Source organism: Taudactylus pleione, unplaced genomic scaffold (genome assembly GCF_031769625.1).
Source record: "Taudactylus pleione unplaced genomic scaffold, aTauple2 ptg000372l, whole genome shotgun sequence".
In the NCBI taxonomy this organism is placed as follows: domain Eukaryota; kingdom Metazoa; phylum Chordata; class Amphibia; order Anura; family Myobatrachidae; genus Taudactylus; species Taudactylus pleione.
Genome location: NW_028284773.1, coordinates 10,623,610 through 10,642,367, shown reverse-complemented (window position 1 = coordinate 10,642,367; position 18,758 = coordinate 10,623,610). Strand labels below are relative to the sequence as shown.

The window sequence follows — 18,758 nt, the reverse complement described above, 5'->3', positions numbered from 1 at the left end:
ACACACTCAAGTGCCCAGAGTCTATAACTCCGGCGCTACGCTGTGCACAGCTCAGAGCCCTGCCGGCTGCCGAACGGAGGGGAGGGGGCCCGTGACAGAGACTGCACATAGGCCCCCTCCTCACTAGAAACGCCCCTGGCTAGGCCTGATCTAAACAATGACAAAGTAATGGTGGGCATATGTTAAAATACTACACTATAACACTTTACATACAATAAAGCATCAACTTTTGTGAAATAAAATGTCTCTATTTATTTTACCTAGACAGGCACTTTGACAGAAGACATCTTAAATTTATATGGCATTCTTCCTTGCGATAACAGTCGGTAAGTTTCAGGTAATTTAATCAACAGGAAAATTACATAGCAGATGATCACATAATTATTATTATTATTATTATTATATTTTATTTATGTGGCAACCCAATGACTCTGCTAATAGGTAGGCCATACAGTGACATTACAAAACATGAGAGATCATATAGGACATTTAATAGACAAATTTACTATATATATATATATATATATATATATATAGCGATATAATCGGGGTAGGGGTCCCTCTCCTGGGGTAGATGGACACCTCCTTACACACAGCAACCTGGAAACAGCACTAGTCGTGGGTTTTCGTGCAAGCTGGTCGGCACCTGTTTCTATTGTGTGACGCCAATAATCAAACAAACAAAACATAAAAATAAACTCTAGCCCATCTGGGCTCTAACTAGACAGGTAACTCCCTCTCTACATGTGGCAGGACCTATTGCCTTACCACAAACATAGTACATACCGATGTCACAGTGTCTCAGAACAAAACCTCAGTGTCTGTTCTTCCCAGGGTGTGTGAGACACTGCACCAAGACACTACACAGCTCTTATGAGCCACTTCCAGGTGTAATCACTCATTAGCCTGCTCTCAGACTGAAAGGCCTAACACCTGAAATGGCCCTGTGGATGGAGCCTCCCTTCTCTCTCACATCCACACCCCCAAGACCCATTCTCCGGCTTTTACCAAAAGCCGACACTCAAATCTGTTTGTAAAACAGACTCTTCCTGGGGGTTAAAACACATATTACAGGAATCTGGGATACAAATTCACGCCATCCCTAACTTCTCCAGTGCTTCTATCACAATATATATATATATATATATATATATATATATCGTCATAATTACAATATGCAGATTACACAAATATTTAGAGACCACAAATAGGAGCTTGCATAGAGATAACATTCTAGAGGAGCTACGGTTGAAGGTATAGAGGGAAGCAAAGATGGAGAGTGTAGATACTGTATGGAGATGTAGGAGGACAGGTGGTAGGTTTCTTAGAAGAGGTGAGTTTTTGAAGGGTACATTTGATGGCTGGGAAGCCGGATGAGTGTCATTGAGAGCAGGGAAAGATAGGGATTTGCAGCAGCACATGATAAATCCCAGAGATGGATGAGGAAGAAGGTGAAGGAAAAAGTGAGGCAGGAGTCATTGCAAGTGGAGTGGGCAAGAGGGGTGTGTAGCAATGAAGCTGTATGGAAGATAGGAGTGATTGAGGGCCTTGGGAGTGAGAAGACTTTGAACTTGATTCTGAGTGGCAGAGGCAGCCAGTTCACTAATGTTTTTCATTGTGACCCCTCTTCCTATGCCCCCATATTTGACATTAAATAGGAATAAAAACAAATTAACTGAATTTTTATTAATACAGTAATGTGTAGTTTGTTATACCATTTTTTTATATGTGAGCAGGATAAGGTAGGAAAGCTGCTTCTGTATTCTAATAATAAATGGATGCCCTTACTTGCTTGAATAATTGAAACTATTCTATTTGAGAGAATGTGGGTCTGTTTGGATTCATAGTCATTTATATCACATTTCAGTTTTATACAAAATCAGGTTGTTATATATCCAGAAAAGATCTTTTAGTCTCATACTTACACTGCCAGACAATATTTACCACATATCTTTTCAGTTTTCAGGATGTTATTTTCTTCAGTTCTTCCCATACTCTGTCTTGGTGCCACATATTTGAAGCAATGACTACCTGTCATTCACTTATCAAGCTGGATGGAAAATTACAGGGAGATCCACTGGACTTGAAGATGTTTGAAGGAACTGGTTGGGTAAGTGATTTTTTCCTAACTCAGACAATAAAATAATATTACATTGGCTCTTCAAACGGTGTTACCACGTATTACAAACCAACATAAATTGGTTCTTTGCACTTCTATTTAATACTATTTTGATGCTATAAAGGTGCTTTAAATTCAGAATTAAAAATAAGGAATGTTAGTTTCACATAACTCTATACAAGTTTGCCCAGCTCAACCCCCCGATGTTAATGCCGTACACCAGGCATGTCAAACATGCGGCCTGTGGACCACATGCGGCACAAATAAACATTTTATATGGCCCGGCAGTGTGGGCACATATATTGTGCGGTCCAGACCGGAGCCCTTCATTCACCCCTGCTGCTGCTCTGCTCAGCCGGATGGCTGCCGTCGAGCAATGTTACCAGTTAAAAAAAAATATGGCCGACGAGGGAGCTTCTATGCATGCCCACCCACAGAAGCTCCTCCCATAAGCATTTGCGGAGCCGTCAGTCACCACTGACGGTTCCGCCATCAGCCCATCTACTGCCCGCTTTCAGCCCATCTGCAGCCTTCCCTGCACACACAGCAGCAGCTTGTTGACCTGCAAAATACACATAGACAGACGTCCCGCCAATTCTGACTGTGTCACAGTAGTGTGACAGCCAGTAAGTAAATTTATGCTTTAATAAATCTGTCTGCCTGACTAGTGTAAAGGGGGGGTTTGGACCTGAAGACACAGCTGGGGAATGGGGAAGCTATGGATGGGCTTGGAAATAGTGAGGCTGGGAGACTACTGAGGGAGTGGGGCTGGTGTTTGTGGAGCATATCATTACAAGGGTGGTCTGAAGCATATTATTATATTATTAATTTATTATGTCATGTGGGGATGGGGTTTGAAGTATATTATTGAGACTTTTTTTTTCTTGTGACCCACACACTTAGACCTTGAATATTCGGACCACTTGGGATTTTGAGTTTGACATACCTGCCCTACGCGAACTAAGGACCTGATTCAGACCCATTCGCTCGCTTCCCGGTTATGCAAATCCGGCACACACCCAGCAAGGCAAGCGATCGCAAGGCAAGACATAAGCACGCCCACTATGTCTTGGCGTGCAAGCACTTCATGTATGTAGACGCTCATCATCCATTCTTAATACACCCACTTGCGTACGTCATCTCCTGGAAGTCCCTCAAGTACATCAAGCACCATCGAATGAGATCGCAGTGCTTGAGGTTGACTATACCCTGCCGCAAGCACTGCGAGCACTTCAGTGTGAAATTCCACAAAGTGACGTGTACTATGACGCTGCCTTTTAATTATGCACGCCTCTGAAATGGCGTTGCAACACTCTGGCACGCCTGCGTTCGCACCTACACTCCCCCGTTAGTAGTGCCCTGCCCCTGTTACCACCCACAAACGGCCTCTCCTGTCACTCATTAAGATGGGCTGTTTATGCTGGGCGAGCAAGCCCTTCCAGACCACTCACAGTGGTTCTGTCACGGACACGGTGTTTCAGCATGGCGCTAGGCGGGTGTTACCTGTGAGGTTGTTGTGGCGCGGGCTGTCTGGTGGCAGAGCTGGTGTCTGGCGGGGGGCTTTGGCTGCGAGCGTTGTTGTGCGGGCCTGTTGTCACTCTGCGCTGGTAAGGCCTGGCGGCGTCTCCATTCCGTTTGGCATGGCCGCCGCCATTTTGCCTTCTGGCCATGTGATGCGGCTGGCCAATCCTGGTGAGTCACATGTTTCCTCCGGCCAGTAACAGCACGGCATGGGGTATTTAGGAAGGTTCAGTGCCTTCCTTCTTTGCCAGTGCAACGTGTATCTCAGCCTAGCTGAGAGGGAGTTCTCTGTGCTTATCCTGTTCCTGTGAAATTCGCTGTCTGCCAGTCTGCCTGTCAGCTCCTAGCTTCCGCTGGACTACCTTGCTTCCTCCACCACCCTTGCCCACACCTGAGTGCCTGAGCCTGCTGACATCCTGCTCATTTGTCTTAGTTCACTACATGCATACCTGGCTTATTTTCCTGCATCACTACCTGCATACCTGGCTTATTATTCCAGTCTCACTACCTGCACACCTGGACAGTTCTAATTGTTTCTACTTGGATATTAACCCATTACTCCCACCACAGAACTCTAGTGCACGTTTATACCTGGACTTTTATTTACTGCCATATTCTATGTCTACTCAAGCACGTATTAAAAAAACTAGTTTTATATTCAAACCCGCTTCTGTGATCGCTCCTGCTACCACCCCGGGTCCACAAACAACCCAGAACATAACAGGTTCACGCACGCGCATTGGGATGCATATGCATGTGCAGATTGGAAATATCGTCCGAGTACGAGCGAGCGGCCGCTTGCGAGTGGGTCTGAATCAGGTCCTAAAGGTTAACCAAATCACCTTTTATTAGTATATGTTTTACAAAACGGACAGAGTATTAGCAAGACATAGCTTTCAATGCAAGATCAGGAGAGATTCCCAACATTTGGGAATCCCCCATACACTCTGGATGAGTAGACAAACATGCAATTACCAGATAAATGCTTTAACTAATGATGAGTCATGTATTTAAAAAGTAGCAGCATACAAGTATTAAGCAGCACTTTAGAAATACAACTACAAGAAAGACGTTGAACTATTTGATTTGGAAAATCTAGAACATAAACATTCAAATCAGAATTTAAGACTTTATGAATGGCACATCAATGGCTAAATGTTTAATACAAAAGACAAACCCTGTTGAAGAACTATAATGAAAAATGTCAATTTGTCTTTTGTTTTTAATTTGAAATTTGTAACAGGAACTTGAAGATTATGAGGCTACAATTAATGAGGATGGTCATATGATTAGTTGCACATTGGTAAAACCTGGACCTAGTGCTAAAACGGCAAGTCAAATGTATTTTCATTTTCCTATTATTTATAATATTTTTTGGCTTAATTATTTTCCACACACTGCATGCATTTTTCGGCAGATTTTTTATTTGGATTTATAACATAATCTTTTTATTTGCTTTTGTTATTAAATGCCTGGCAAGCACATGTGAGTTAAAATGAACAAATAATTAGACCTACATGAATTTTTATTTAACCCATAGAGTACTGTGATATGTAATGGCCTGACCTTCATTTAATACTCAGGGAGGCTCTAGTGATCAAAATCTTTAGTTGTGAAAACTTGCTGAATCATTTACTGGTTTTAATGAAGACAAATATTATTATTTTAGGTTAAATACTTAAAACTTTTTTAGAGAAAGAACCAACTGTAAAAAATATTGAATTGAGAAACTCTAGACCATACATGCCTACGCTACCGGAATCGCTGGAGTCTCCCGATTTTTCGGGTAACCCCCCGCGCCCCCGGAAAGGAGGCATTTCTCCCACATTCTGCCCACTTCCTAGTTAAGTAGGCAGAATTGGGAGACTATTAGTGGCAATTGGCGGGTCCATGCGTTGGGGACGGGTACAATGACGCGATTCTATTATAGTCGCGCAATCTAGCCCCACCCCCTAATTAATGTATGCGCCGCTGCGGCCAATTACTATGAGGGTCGGGCCTTATTGACACAATTTTGTCCGGTCCTGCCTCCAACTCCGCCCACCTGCTTCTCCCCCCCACCCCAGGCTTCTCCCAGGGAGGAGAAATTCAAAGTCGGTAAGTATGCTCTAGACCCAAGTTTAGTATACAGACCTTAGTAATTACGATGTAGTACAGAAACGTTAATATGCAAGCATGTTAGTTATGCTTCATGTCTTACCACTAGCTTTCCCCTTTGTATCATCTATAAATCTGCAGTCTATATAGTACATTTCTATATTCTTAACAACCAGCCAGCAACTCGCATAAGCTCTGACTAGTGACTTTACTCTATTATAGAATAATGTAGGAGAGAAGCACCACCACCCTAAATGTTATTTCTCTGGAGGGTAGAACAGATACTGTTGCATGAAATTGTTTACCGCTGCATATGTCAATGTCAACAATTGACCTCTGACATAGTTTCTTTTTAAAGCAAAGGAATCTAAAGAACCATGTTTATACACATAGAAATTAAGAAAAGTATATCTATATGGAATTAATATTTTCATTATATTGTACATTACCTAGTGATATACACAAAAGTACAATGGAAATGACCATGGAAAATAATCTCCAAAAATGTACTTTTGCAGCTACCTCCAAATGAACATATAAATACAATATATTCTTTGTTGTGATAAATGACTAAACTAAACTTTGCTGGTCAAAAGATACAAGTTTTCAAGGGTATATTATTAGGCAAGTGGTACAGAGGCAATTACACACTCCATTTGCCTGATGCGCTGACAAGCCTGGACAGGTCTGTAATGTTTGGCTGACATGTGCACGCATGGGCTGGATGGGGGCACAGACATGAGTTGGACAACGCTAAACTGGGTCAGCATAATGTGTATCTGGCTATGTACCTGAGCTTGTCTTGAGGCCCCGCAACTCTTAAGCTGGGTACACACGTAAAGATTTTCTGTCCAACCATCCAACTAGTTGATTGGTTGGAATGAAAACCTGGTAAGGTATGAGAGCAAATGACAATCAGCAATTTGCTCCCAAACGCCGCAAAATGGACAAAAACTGTTGTTTGAACAAATTGTTTAGATCAAACATTTAACAAACTTGTCTGACGACCATTTTCATCTGTTTTCTGACATTTAGGAGCAAATTGCTGATCATCAGTTACTCCCATACGTTAACAAATTTTCATTCCAACCAATCAACTAGTTGGATGGTTGGACAGAAATCTTTACGCGTGTACCCAACTTTAATGTATCCTGTTATATCAGGCATTATAAGCACTGAGATTCTGCATCATAAGCACTGATACACTATACATGTTGCTTACAGTACTGATAGAGCTTATCAACACCAATATTTCAAAATCTTGGCATTCCCACTATAATTTCTATTGTATATCTGCTGAGCAAATAAAACAAGAGTTCTGCTAATGTTTGTTGTATAAAGAGATGTGATGATGATGATGAAGTAGAAATAGAAAACTTTCCACTAGCATGCATTGCAGCTAATTCGGTGTTATTTTTATGTTTGTTTGTTACATAATTAATTAAGAACAATTATTATAGATGTGGAACAGATTTCATGTAACCTCTATAGAACCAGACTACTAGTAAGATGGTAATTACTTTATCAATAGCGCTCTGAACTAATCAGTCCAAACCCCCTTGTCTTCTAATATCACTTATGCACAACAATAAACACAACTACACACACTCTCTTGCACTCCTAGAAACTCAGCATAAATTATGAAATACAGTCTACTAACATTGCAAGCTCGGTCTTTCAGTGGGTATCACAGACGTTGGCTCACTTAATATGTTGAATGGCAAATGCAGGTGTATGTAAAACAATGTCTGGCATACAGTAGTAAATCATAACACAATGACCAGCCATATTAAAATGGAGCCTATTGAGGAGTACTTTGTTCCTGCTTCTTGTCAGCCATTAAATAGTAGGCTTTTCTGACCCGCTTCTTTAAATTTGGAGGCAACTTCAACATAGGTCCTGCAGCTGGAATTGGTTCTACTACACAACTCCTGTATCACAATTTCTGAATTGCTGAATCTAATACCGGTGCTGGTGAAACATCTCACACCTCCTACCTAGGGGCGCCGAGAGGGGAGAGAGCACACCCCCCCACTGGTTATGCGTGGGCTGAGAGGGCTCAGACCGGCCCCCCCTCACCAGCATGCAGCTGCAAAACTTGTTTTGTTTTTGTATTTTTCTCGAAAGGTGGCGTGGCCACGCCTCCCGCGACTAGGCCACGTCCCCTTTACACGGGCCCGCCGCGGCTCTTGGTGGGCGTGCTCTTACCTCAGATAACAACCCCTTGTCTGCTGCATATGACATAGCCAGTTTATCTATTCCTAGACAAGGAGGAGGAAAAGGTTGCGAGTAGGAGGAAAAGACCAGTGGTAACCAGTGAAGGAACTATTGTGGGGTGTTCTAGTCCTCCTCTGAATTTTGCTCAGAGGACTGAGCACTTAGGCATGTACAGTACAGGTCTAAACTGGTCAGCAGGCTGCGTCCTCGTTTGACAGTGGCGGAGCACTATTGCAGAAGGAACTTTAGACTGTGCTTCTACCGGGTGTGATATGTATTACCGCCGGCCGCAAATCCCGACAGCGGCTGCCCGACAAAGGAGGAAATCCCGATCGTCCTAAAGGTAAGTATAAACTAATCTAATTCTACCCCCTAACCCTAACCCTCCTTTAGTGTGCCTAACCCTAACCTCCCCCCTGTGTCTAACCCTAACCCCCAAACTAAGTGCCTAAACCTAACCCCCCCTTCCCCTAGCCTAAATCTAAGTCCCCCCGGGGGGGTGCCTAACCCTAACCTCCCGCTGGGGGTGCCTAACCCTCCCTCCCCCTAGCCTAACCCTAACCTCCCGGGGGGTGCCTAACCCTAAGTCTCCCCCAGGAGCCCTAAACCTAACCCTCCCCCCCGCAGCTGTCCGCTGCGGTGCCCGGCAGCACTTCGATAAGGATGCCGGGCGCCGGTCTCCCGGCATCGGTAAAATGACAGGCGTCTAGATTTAGACGCCTGTCATTCAACCCTCGCTGGGATTATGTAGTCTGGAAGCCGGCGGTCGGCATTTAGACCATCTGTTTCCAGACTAAATCCCCTTCTACCCTACAGAGGTTACCTTGATATGGTGGGTAGGCCCATAACCTTTGCCATGATTATGCTAAAAACCTCTATTGATTGCAAAATTTTATTGCATAATGTATTTATATATAATCAGTAATTTGGAGTTGTGAACAACAAAAAAGGGGATTGAGATGGCTGCGCTATAACTCCTAAAGACCTCTGGGATGCTGCCTGGGAATGAAATTACAGGGGTTCATCTTCCCTGTATGGATTAGTTGCAAAGTAGAATTTTCCCTGGCGCTTCGATATGAGGGTCTTTTAACGCTTATAGCGTTTTACTCTTAGCCTCTTATATGGTGTATGACACCCTCCAGGGTGTTTTTCTCCAATGTTTTGTAAAAAAGAGGAAGTCAATGTCTATATGTAAGTGGTACCTTTATCAGGGGCTAATTGCCCAATGCCTTGTATGTCAAGGATGTCTGTAGAGGTTGAGGTCATTTGCCGGCAAACTTGTAAGGTTGGAGAACATGTGAACCACGTCTCGGGATATCTGCGTAGATCCAGTGAGGTAAGCGTATCTCCTCATTGCTGATCCATTTAGGCTGGCAACCTACAATTTATGTTTTATGTGGTTTGATTTTACATGTTGTCTACTAGTAGTAGCTGTGTTTTATATATTTTATATATTACTTTTTGAATGCCTATTTACCTTATTGAGAAATAAATTCCATATTTTTTACTTATGTTCATTGATTCTTTTATAAAACCCTCATATTGAAGCGCCAGGGAAAATTCTAATTTGGAGTTGTGAACTTGTGATTTGTCCGTTTCTGTGCCTGCAATAAAGTCTCAACATGTAGTAGCTGTGCAGTCCAGGAATCTTTCCTATACGAATCTTTCCTGTGTATCTACTGTGCCAGTTCTGAGCACTATCTTCTGAAATATGTCTAATGCCCTTGCCTCTGGGCATGAGGTTATGTATGCACACACCTCCAGGCATGAACTTCTGTCTGCCAATGCATCCGGGCATGAGATCCTGCTAGCTGAAGTGGCCAGTCCTGCCTTCAGTGCCCACTGTGATAACTGCTGTGTCAGTGCCTGTTGTGATGACTGCCGAGTCTTCAGTGTCCACTGTGCCTAATGTCCACTCCGGTGTTCAAGGGTTCTCTGCCACCATTTCAGAGGGTTCCAAATTTGGGTGTCCATCTGCTACTTCACCTTCAGATTTGATCTGGAACTAATTCAGGCATTGATGCACCAGTTTTACCAATTTACAATCTGTTTTGACAAATCCCCTCAGGTCTCATATTCTGGAACTGCAGAGGCTTTACAGCATTTACAATCTCCCCTGAAAGTCAACTATGCTTCTGTACATTCCTTGTCAGATGTGAAAAGGAAAAAGAAGATGCGATAGACCCTAAGGCATCTGGAATCTGCCTTCTGTATGGGGGCATTATGTTAGGACTCTGTATTTTTTGATTGTGCAGTACTGGGGATCACCTGTAGGGGCTGCTGTGTGGACTCTACTCCCTGGACTATTGTGGATCTCATCTGTGAGGGATTAATCTCATTATTGCATTTACCTGTGTTTCACTTGTTATAAACGACCCACTGACACAGTGTTGGTGCTGATCATTGATGTTGCTGGGTCTGTTTCTGCCTGTATCATTTGAAAAGGCTGTTACCTGCTTTTATTTCTCTATGGTAAAGCTAACCTGGATTATTCTAAAATATCTGCTAAGTATCTTGCTTCAGTGCAAATTATTTGTGCCTATTAAAAAGAACTGAGTGACATTACATTACATTACAATTAATCTGGAGTACTCTGAAGATCTACTCAATATCTTGCTGCTGTGCAAAGTACTTGTGCTGTTCAGGAAATCAATTATCTGTTAGCTATTCTCTACTGTGGCAAATACATTTACTATTTAGCAGAACTGTTCAGTATTTCTCTACAATGCATTTACTTGTGCATTCAGAAAACCTGTTACCTGTCAACAATTATTTACTGAGATCATAACACAACTCCATCCAGAGTTCTGCTCATCATTACCCTATAGACTTCTTCCTGGATTCTGTACCTGTCAACAATTCTCTACTGTAGAATATACTTGTGCTATTTGAGATCATAACTCAAGTTCATCCAGAGTTCTGCTCAACATTAGTCCCGGTTTATCTGGGCACAGAGCAAGGGACTACAAGTGGCCTTTGCAAGGACAAGTCCCCCACAGTAACCTTACTCACATAGATGCAAGGGCCCCACAAGAAGCAAATGCAACACTAGGTAGCAGTGGAAGTGGGGCTGCAATACAGTCCAAAATTCAAATAGGGGAGCCACACCAACTGCCAGTGAGTCTCAGCCATCTATGTTTGGCAGTGTTTGAAATGGCAGTTGGTGTGGCTCCCCTATTTGAATCTTGGACTGCACTGCCACCCCACCTCTGGTGCCACCACTGCTAGGTAGGCTACTCACTGAGATAAATGTGTCACATCCTTTTGACTACTGTCTACTGCTGCACCCAATGTCACCTGCAGAAAGCACAACACAATGCCCTCCCACAAAACTATTATACTAAATACGTGAGTACTGTATGTCACTCACACTAGCCTAACAAGACATGTTGACCCTTAAAACAAGTAGTATGTGGACAGCCAAGCCTTATAACTAATTTACTTTGGCTAATGCACTATCCTGACTCTCTACAGCACTGCACAACAAAATACAGGGCAAAATGTACAACTGCAAATTGCAGTCATGCAAACAGTGTATAGAAACAAGCAGTACAATCCAAATCAGGTAAACACCAAAACTTTACATTTAGTGGGGCCTTCAAAGGGTAAAACTGTACACGTATCTCCTTGAACAATTATATGTACCTTGGTATAGCCTTAGTATTGTTAGGGAAACAAGGTTTTAGCAGGAAAATATATAATGGGCCTACAAAGGCCTCTACCCAACCTTCTTTTCATTTAATAGACCTTGCAGGTGTTCCAGTGAATGCGGACACAGTGGACAGTTAGTACCCTATCAATAAGAGTAACCTATCTTTGCAAGGCTAGATGACTGTTTGCTGACAAAAGGCTTAACTGCATGCACATGGTAACCAGGTGCACAGAGGCTCATATGGTTGATGTCACAGTGGGTCAGACCAGTGCTGGATTAACAACAGGGCAACACATCAGGGCCCCCACATAGTTCCAATACCAGTGCAGGGGCACTGTGGCATATTTTTTGTATGTGGCATAATGTGAACTGTGGGTACTACAGTGTGTTTAATGCATTTGTGGTGCTGAGAGTGTTTACACATTATGCTTTTTAATAATGCCAGAATATCATATTGACAAGTTTATTGGTATGGGGACCCACAAGTTAGTTGCCCAGGGCCCCCATAAAACTTAATCTGGCTTTGGCCTGTGCAGTGCCTCTACATGGCAGTGGGGCACAGGCATAGGGGCTCATAGTTACCTGGGACTGAGGGCCTGATTCAGACCTGCTCGCAAGCGCTGAGCGCTCACAAGCAGGTCGATGTTGGCCCAGTGTGCATGCGCACGATGGAGACGGCTCCGTTGTGCGCATGCACGAGACCCTGATAGCGATGGGCAAGCCATCGCTCTGGGTCTCGCTACAAAGGGGGCATGCTGTCGATGTTGAGTGACAGCATGCCCCCTTTGGTGGGTGGGCCAGGGGCATGGCTGCCCAGACGGAGGCGTTCCCATGGGAATGCCTACCGTCTGGGGCCGGCCCCACTGACATCACAAGTGATGTCAGTGGGTGGACTTCTTGCTCTGTAAGAGCAAGAAGTCCACTGGGACTTGCGGCAATGAGACCCTAACACAAGGGTCTCGTCGCAAGTCCGATGGTCGCGATGGTCTTGACCATCGCGACCATCATCCTGGCCGCTCACACTAGCTGTGGGTGGTCACCCACAGATATGCAAGCTGCCAGGAGGCCGCTCTAAATAAACAATAGGCGGGCACTGATTCAGAGCGAGCGCTCTGAATCAGGCCCTGAGCCTCTTGGGGATACCACCCTGTTGGTCTAGTGCACCTCAATGACAAAAAGAAGAATTAGCTGATCTGCAGACTTTGAAAGGCAAACCAAGGGCACAATACAGGGAAAATCTTTTGCTTGTGCCCTCTGTTCCCAGTCCGGTGCCTCTCATGCCTCTCTGGCTGCTTTTAGCCTGGTCTCTGGAATCTTTTTTTCCAGATCTTGCTGCCTCTTCTTCCTTCTGTGGTGTCTTGTGGCTTTCCTCTTCTTCTGGATTGCATCTTTTTCCGATCTCCACCACCAAACCAGAGATGGCCCTAAGCATAGGCAAACTAAGCAAATGCCTAGGGGCATCCAAGCCTGCCTAGGGCTGGTGAAGGTTTGGGGCCAGCACAGTCGGGGAATCTGCTGCCGGCTGGGCAGAGACTTTGGCAGCTGCTACTGCCATCGCGCAACATCCATTATTGGAGCTAAGCTGATAGTTCCAATCGGGCCCAGCAGCAACAAACAGTGAGTGGGCAGAAGCAGGACAGTTGGTGGCATTTTGTGGGACTGAGGCATCTTGGGTGGCACGTACTGGGACGGTGGCCTGTGGCGGCCACTACCGCGATCAGAATGAGCATCTCCGCATGGGCAGAGGCTGATAAAGAACTATAAGTAAATAGCCGTGGGAGGGCTGCTGCACTTGCAGCAGCTCCTACCCATGGCCCTTTACGGAGCTCGGAGTAGTGAGTCACACCTCAGGGATGATGAGTGCTGTGATCTATACTTTGCAGGGAGAGGGGTGCTGGGTGCTGTGCTCTGTGCTGGGAGAGGGGTGAAAGGTGCTGTGTGGGGTGAAGGGGCGCTGTGCTGAGAGAGGGGTGATGGGTGCTGTGCTGGGAGAGGGGTACTGTGCTGAGTGAGGGATGCTGTGATCTGTGCTGTGTTGGGAGAGGGATGCTGGATGCTGTGACCTGCGCTGGGAGACGGGTGCTGTATTGGGTGAGGGGTTCTGTGATGGGTGCTGTGCTGTGATCTGTGCTGGGAGAGGGGTTCTGGGAGCACAGCACAATGGGGAGGGGACCACAGCACAAGGAGACCACGCACATTCCGTGGGGCCTCAACCCTTTTCAAGATCCCACAGGGGAGGGGGGCACCGCCCACAATCTTGTCTAGACCACTAAGTTGGCTAGGGCCGGCTCTGCACCAAACTGCTAGTGCTGCTCACATCAACTGAATATGATGTTGGAAGAAGGCATAAATTGCCTCACAATGTCTAAATGCAAATTGCCATAGTGAGCCAATCTACTGCTCACTGATTGAACAATAGTAATTTTTTACAGATTGCGTAAGCAGGGATCTGCAAATGATCCCGATGCAGATAAGCACTGTAGGATTGTGGGCATAGTGTGTTAGAGTTGTTCAGTTATCTGTAGTGCACAGGAGAGGAAGTAACGCTTAGTGTGTCGGGGACAGTGACTGCAGGAAAACGCAAGTTTAAAGGTGGAATTACAAGGCAAGGAAGGTCCAAGGGGCATGGAAGGGGAGGCGACTTTGAAGAACAAAGGCTGATGCACGGATTCATCATCCTCTTTTACAAGAAATCTTTCTTTAACAAGAAATATGTCCTCCGGGGGCTGTGTAGTGATTTTGCAAGTGATATGGCTTGTCTGCCTAGCAACGGGCAGTGCGCACCTACGTCGATGTGTGACACCTATGCCAGTGTATGCAGCAGTCCTGCTGTGATTGTCACGGCCCCCATTGATATTGAAGATCGTGAAGGCTCCTCCCAAAACGAAGCGGTGCATGATTCTAGATATGGACTTTACACTGGGTAGCGAGGGAGGAGTTTTGGCTGACTTCATGATCAGTGGGATTGGAAGAACCCAATACGTGGGTAGGATTACCCACTTGGTTGACCAAATTTTGAGTAGTACAGTTTGCAATTGCATATCCTAGGCCACCAACTTGGACCTTCTTCCTGCCAGCTATGGTGTGTAGCGTCTTTATTTTATTGGGTATTAAGAGGTAATGATGAAGGAATCTATAGGTGGCTAACAAATTATGCAAACACACGGAAGCCATCATACTTAAGCGGCTTATCACTATTTCCATAGTATGTCTTTGTGGTATTTATAAAAGGAAAAATAAAAAATGACATTTGCTTTAGGTTCCCTTTCTTGAAATGTCAACATAAAACACCTTTTCGGCCATTTGGGTTACATTTTTTTTGATGAAAATACAAAGTCTTCTGAAAAAACAAAGTATAAATTGTGTGGGTACTGCATAGAAATGTCATCGACATTGATATTAGAATGTAAGGCCTGATTTAGCAGTGATCTCTACTGCGATCACAGCTCAGAATTCGCATCGGAACGCAGCTGCAAATATATGGTAATGCTTGCCAAAGCTCAGCCGGCATAAAGACGACCACTGCTGTTTTCTCATATCCATCCAATGACGCTCGTCTGCGTAAACATAGGTACCATCAACGCATGATGTGCATCCGTAATCGCAATTGCGTTCCCTACTGAAACAGGCCTGTAAATGTTAAAATTACCTCAGCACAAGGGTGAGTAAACCCTCAGCAGCGAAGTGGTTAACTGGACTCTTCTGTTGCACATTAGTCATAATAATATATTTATTCACACTTAGGTGCCAGTGGAAGGAATCCTCATTCTGCATCAGTTCCCCTTCTCCTCCAGTCTGCAGCGCATGTCTGTGATTACTCAGGTTATTGGTGATAGTAACCTGACATTGTTCATGAAAGGAGCACCAGAAATGGTCATCCGTTACTGTAAGCCTGAAACAGGTAAATAATACAACATAAGCAAAAGAGAATGTAAAAGTAAAAAAAAATCTAATGTAGATACAGTATATAGTACAATAATGAAACATGATATTTCAAGTTCTAACTAACTGGCACATGGTGACCTCTTGAGAATGTATAAAATGGCAATAACATAATTTTTAAAAAAGCTCCACTACAGTAACAGAGACCAGATAAAAATGGAAATTAACTGAAGGTCCCTTTTTATATATGTTATTGTACTAAGATTTTAGATAACAAACAATATGTAATAATCTCATTCTAGGGCAAGCTTTATTTTATTATTATATGAGCTACACCATAAACATACACAAACCTTTCATGTCATAGAAAAATACAATGACGGGCATGCTCTTTAACATATAGAGGTGAAAAGAAATGAGCATTATGTCAGTTTGCCAAGTCTAAATTGTGTAATTATGCTCTGCACATACATACCCAGCACAGTGGGCACACGCATATACACCCAATGCAGGTATATGTGATTCTGCCACTAACGCAGAGAAGAGTAGGGGCACGTTTGTGCAATTGCAAGAACATCCACTTCAACATACACAGCCGAAGCTGCGCCTGCTACTGTTATGTTCATGCAGCTCTTCCTTCATGGGCAGGGCAATGTGCAGTGGAACATACTGTACTCTACCTCCCAACTGTCCTTGCACTGTTGAGGAAGTCCAGAATAAGCGGATCCTGGAATGCTGGGGCCCTTTATGGAAATAAGGCATAAGTACACAAAATATGGAAAGTCACGCAATGTGTAAACCTGAGAGGATTTTAACCAAAGAGGGGGCTCGTGTCTGGCATCCCCCAAACTTGGCTGGTGGGGGCACCATCTTTCCCCGATGTCTTTTGAAAGATGATACAGGCGCAGTAGATAGCAAAGACTCTGACCCAGTGCTATCTCCTGTTCAAGTTGCAGTGTGCGCATTATGGGCTCATGAGCTGCATTACTAATAGAGCACGATGCAGAAGCGCACGCAGCAGCATCAATTAGCAGACACCTATCTGCGACTTTATGCAAATGCTGCTATAAACGTATTCCCTTGTGAATATCAGTGCAGCCAAATGTGTCAGGTCTGAGATGATCTCTTTCAGCATTTGCACACGGGGTGATACCGCTTGGTGCGTGTGGCCATGTGTATTTCTAGGCAGCCTCTTTCACTGACACGCCTGAAACACTCCCATAACACACCTATTAAATGGACCATTGTTGCCTACAGTTCTTGCCTCCTCCAAGTCACCGCCCGGGAACGCCCATCACTTTTTAACAGTGGTGCTGATAATGTGCGTCTCATTCGCAACAGCTTCTTTGTGCGTCACTCTGTGTAACACATGTGCCATCCGAGTTTTTAGGAATTTGGTCACCTTGCAAGCAATCTCTCATGTATGTGGATATTGGCATTGTGTGCGGCCTTGAATCAGGCCCTAAGCCTCCCTTCTATGCATCAACCCTGATTTTAAACTAATAGTTAGTGACCCATGTTTAATAAATAGGCATTCTCTACCTGCAACCAGCCCCAGCAGTATATTAATAGCTTTCACAATTAAAAATAGGCCCCCAACATTAAATTATTAGCATTCATATATAATAAATACACCTGATCACCCCAATAAAGCTTAGACACTAAATAATTAGCATTCATGTTTAATAAATAGCCAACAAACCACCCAAGCATTAAAAATAGTCCCCAATACCACTTTTAATCTCCTACCTGCATTAAATGATGTGGCCACAGGAGGGGTGTGGCTATACCCCTTCGTGTCTTAGATGTCTTAAATGTATATGTTGTGGCAGCACATGAGATGTGGCCATGGGAATGGGTATGAAATACTGGCCCTTCCCGCACCCTAAACCTAACCGTCCCAGGAGGTGCCTAACCCTAACCTCCCCTCCCTACAGCCTATCCCTAACCCTCCTGGTGGTGCCTAACCCTAATTTCCCCCTGGGGCTGCCTAAACCTAACACTCCCCCCATCCCCGGGGAAATGGACAATTACGATTTGGAATGCCGACGCCGGTATCCTGTTCTCCTTTGGGATACCGGCATCGGTATATTGATGACTGGCATCCTGTCCGCCGGCACTATAACTACATCCTGTGGCCATGACCTGGTGGGGGCATGGCCATGGCATAGCAGGTCTGGCTACAGCATAGTATTGAATATATAAAGGGGGCCATTATAAATATTAAACATTTTTTAAATACCAAGTACATATTTTATTTTTAGCCAATATGTTGACAATGTTAAAGGATGATAGCAGTAATACTAATAAGTAATGATAGCAGTTTGACCTAAACCACATGCAGTTGAACTGTAAATCACTAAACTAAATGTGAATTAGAAGATTCAAACCCACTGTACATTGCTGGCAATTTCAAGCTTGATTCTCCTAAACAGTGGATAATAAATCCGGTAGTATGGAGGGCAAGATCACTAGCAATGGGTGGTAATGTGCAATGGTTTTGTCTGATATTTAAAAAGTCAGTGCTTTTACAAACAAGACACGGCTAGTAAAAGCATTGCCCTTTTAAATATTGGGCATAAACAAGAACAAAAGCGCCGAGATTTGCAAATCGATGTTTTGTAAATAAACCCCCTTGTCTTTTCCAACACTGGCAACCAACTTAGCTGTTCTATAGTTGGGCACTTAATAAATCATAAACCTGTCCTGTTTCTTAAATAGTTCCACATGGTTTCTCCAAGAAGCTTGATTTCTACACAATGCAAGGTTTTCGAGTTATTGGATTGGCATATCGATCACTGCAAAACGATAGACTTCCTACTTCATTAGACATAGACAGGTAAATATTATATCCATTTTTAAAAAGGAATAATGAAACTCATATTATTGCAATGTTTTTCCAAGCAGCCTATCACTGCTGGTGTTTACTGGGGGAGTAGGTTTCTATGTAAAAACTTGCCCATTTTGTGGCTGAGAGTGTTGAAATGTTCTGGTCCAGACGTATAAGCTGCACACTGCAAATTTACATGCCAGGGGTCCTGCTCAACCACTGTGTGTGGTGGCATTAATCTAGCAGTATCCAAGCGCCCTACACTAGCTCCAGACAAGAGTTAGGGGCCTCAATATACTATCTGGTCCAAAGGGACAGAATACTTGCCCTGCTGCAGTAAAAGTGGCACTAAACTATCCATCAATTACAATGTATCTAATTGACCCTTTCGGTCAATTGGATTTTCATCAAGAAAAGGTTTTCCTCAAATTTCTAATTGG

The 18,758-nt window shown here is 44.0% G+C and overlaps 1 protein-coding gene across 3 annotated transcripts in view; it reads left to right on the top strand.

Moving 5' to 3' along the window:
- Positions 1-18,758, top strand: part of LOC148508280 (putative cation-transporting ATPase 13A4) — a 192,108-nt gene that overhangs the window by 91,108 nt on the left and 82,242 nt on the right. For all 3 annotated transcript variants that reach the window (XM_088444738.1, XM_088444737.1, XM_088444739.1), the window contains 5 exons: positions 265-326; positions 1,960-2,110; positions 4,884-4,970; positions 15,351-15,507; positions 18,210-18,327. In XM_088444738.1, the coding sequence (XP_088300864.1) occupies positions 265-326; positions 1,960-2,110; positions 4,884-4,970; positions 15,351-15,507; positions 18,210-18,327 (575 nt within the window). The remainder of the gene's footprint in view (positions 1-264; positions 327-1,959; positions 2,111-4,883; positions 4,971-15,350; positions 15,508-18,209; positions 18,328-18,758) is intronic.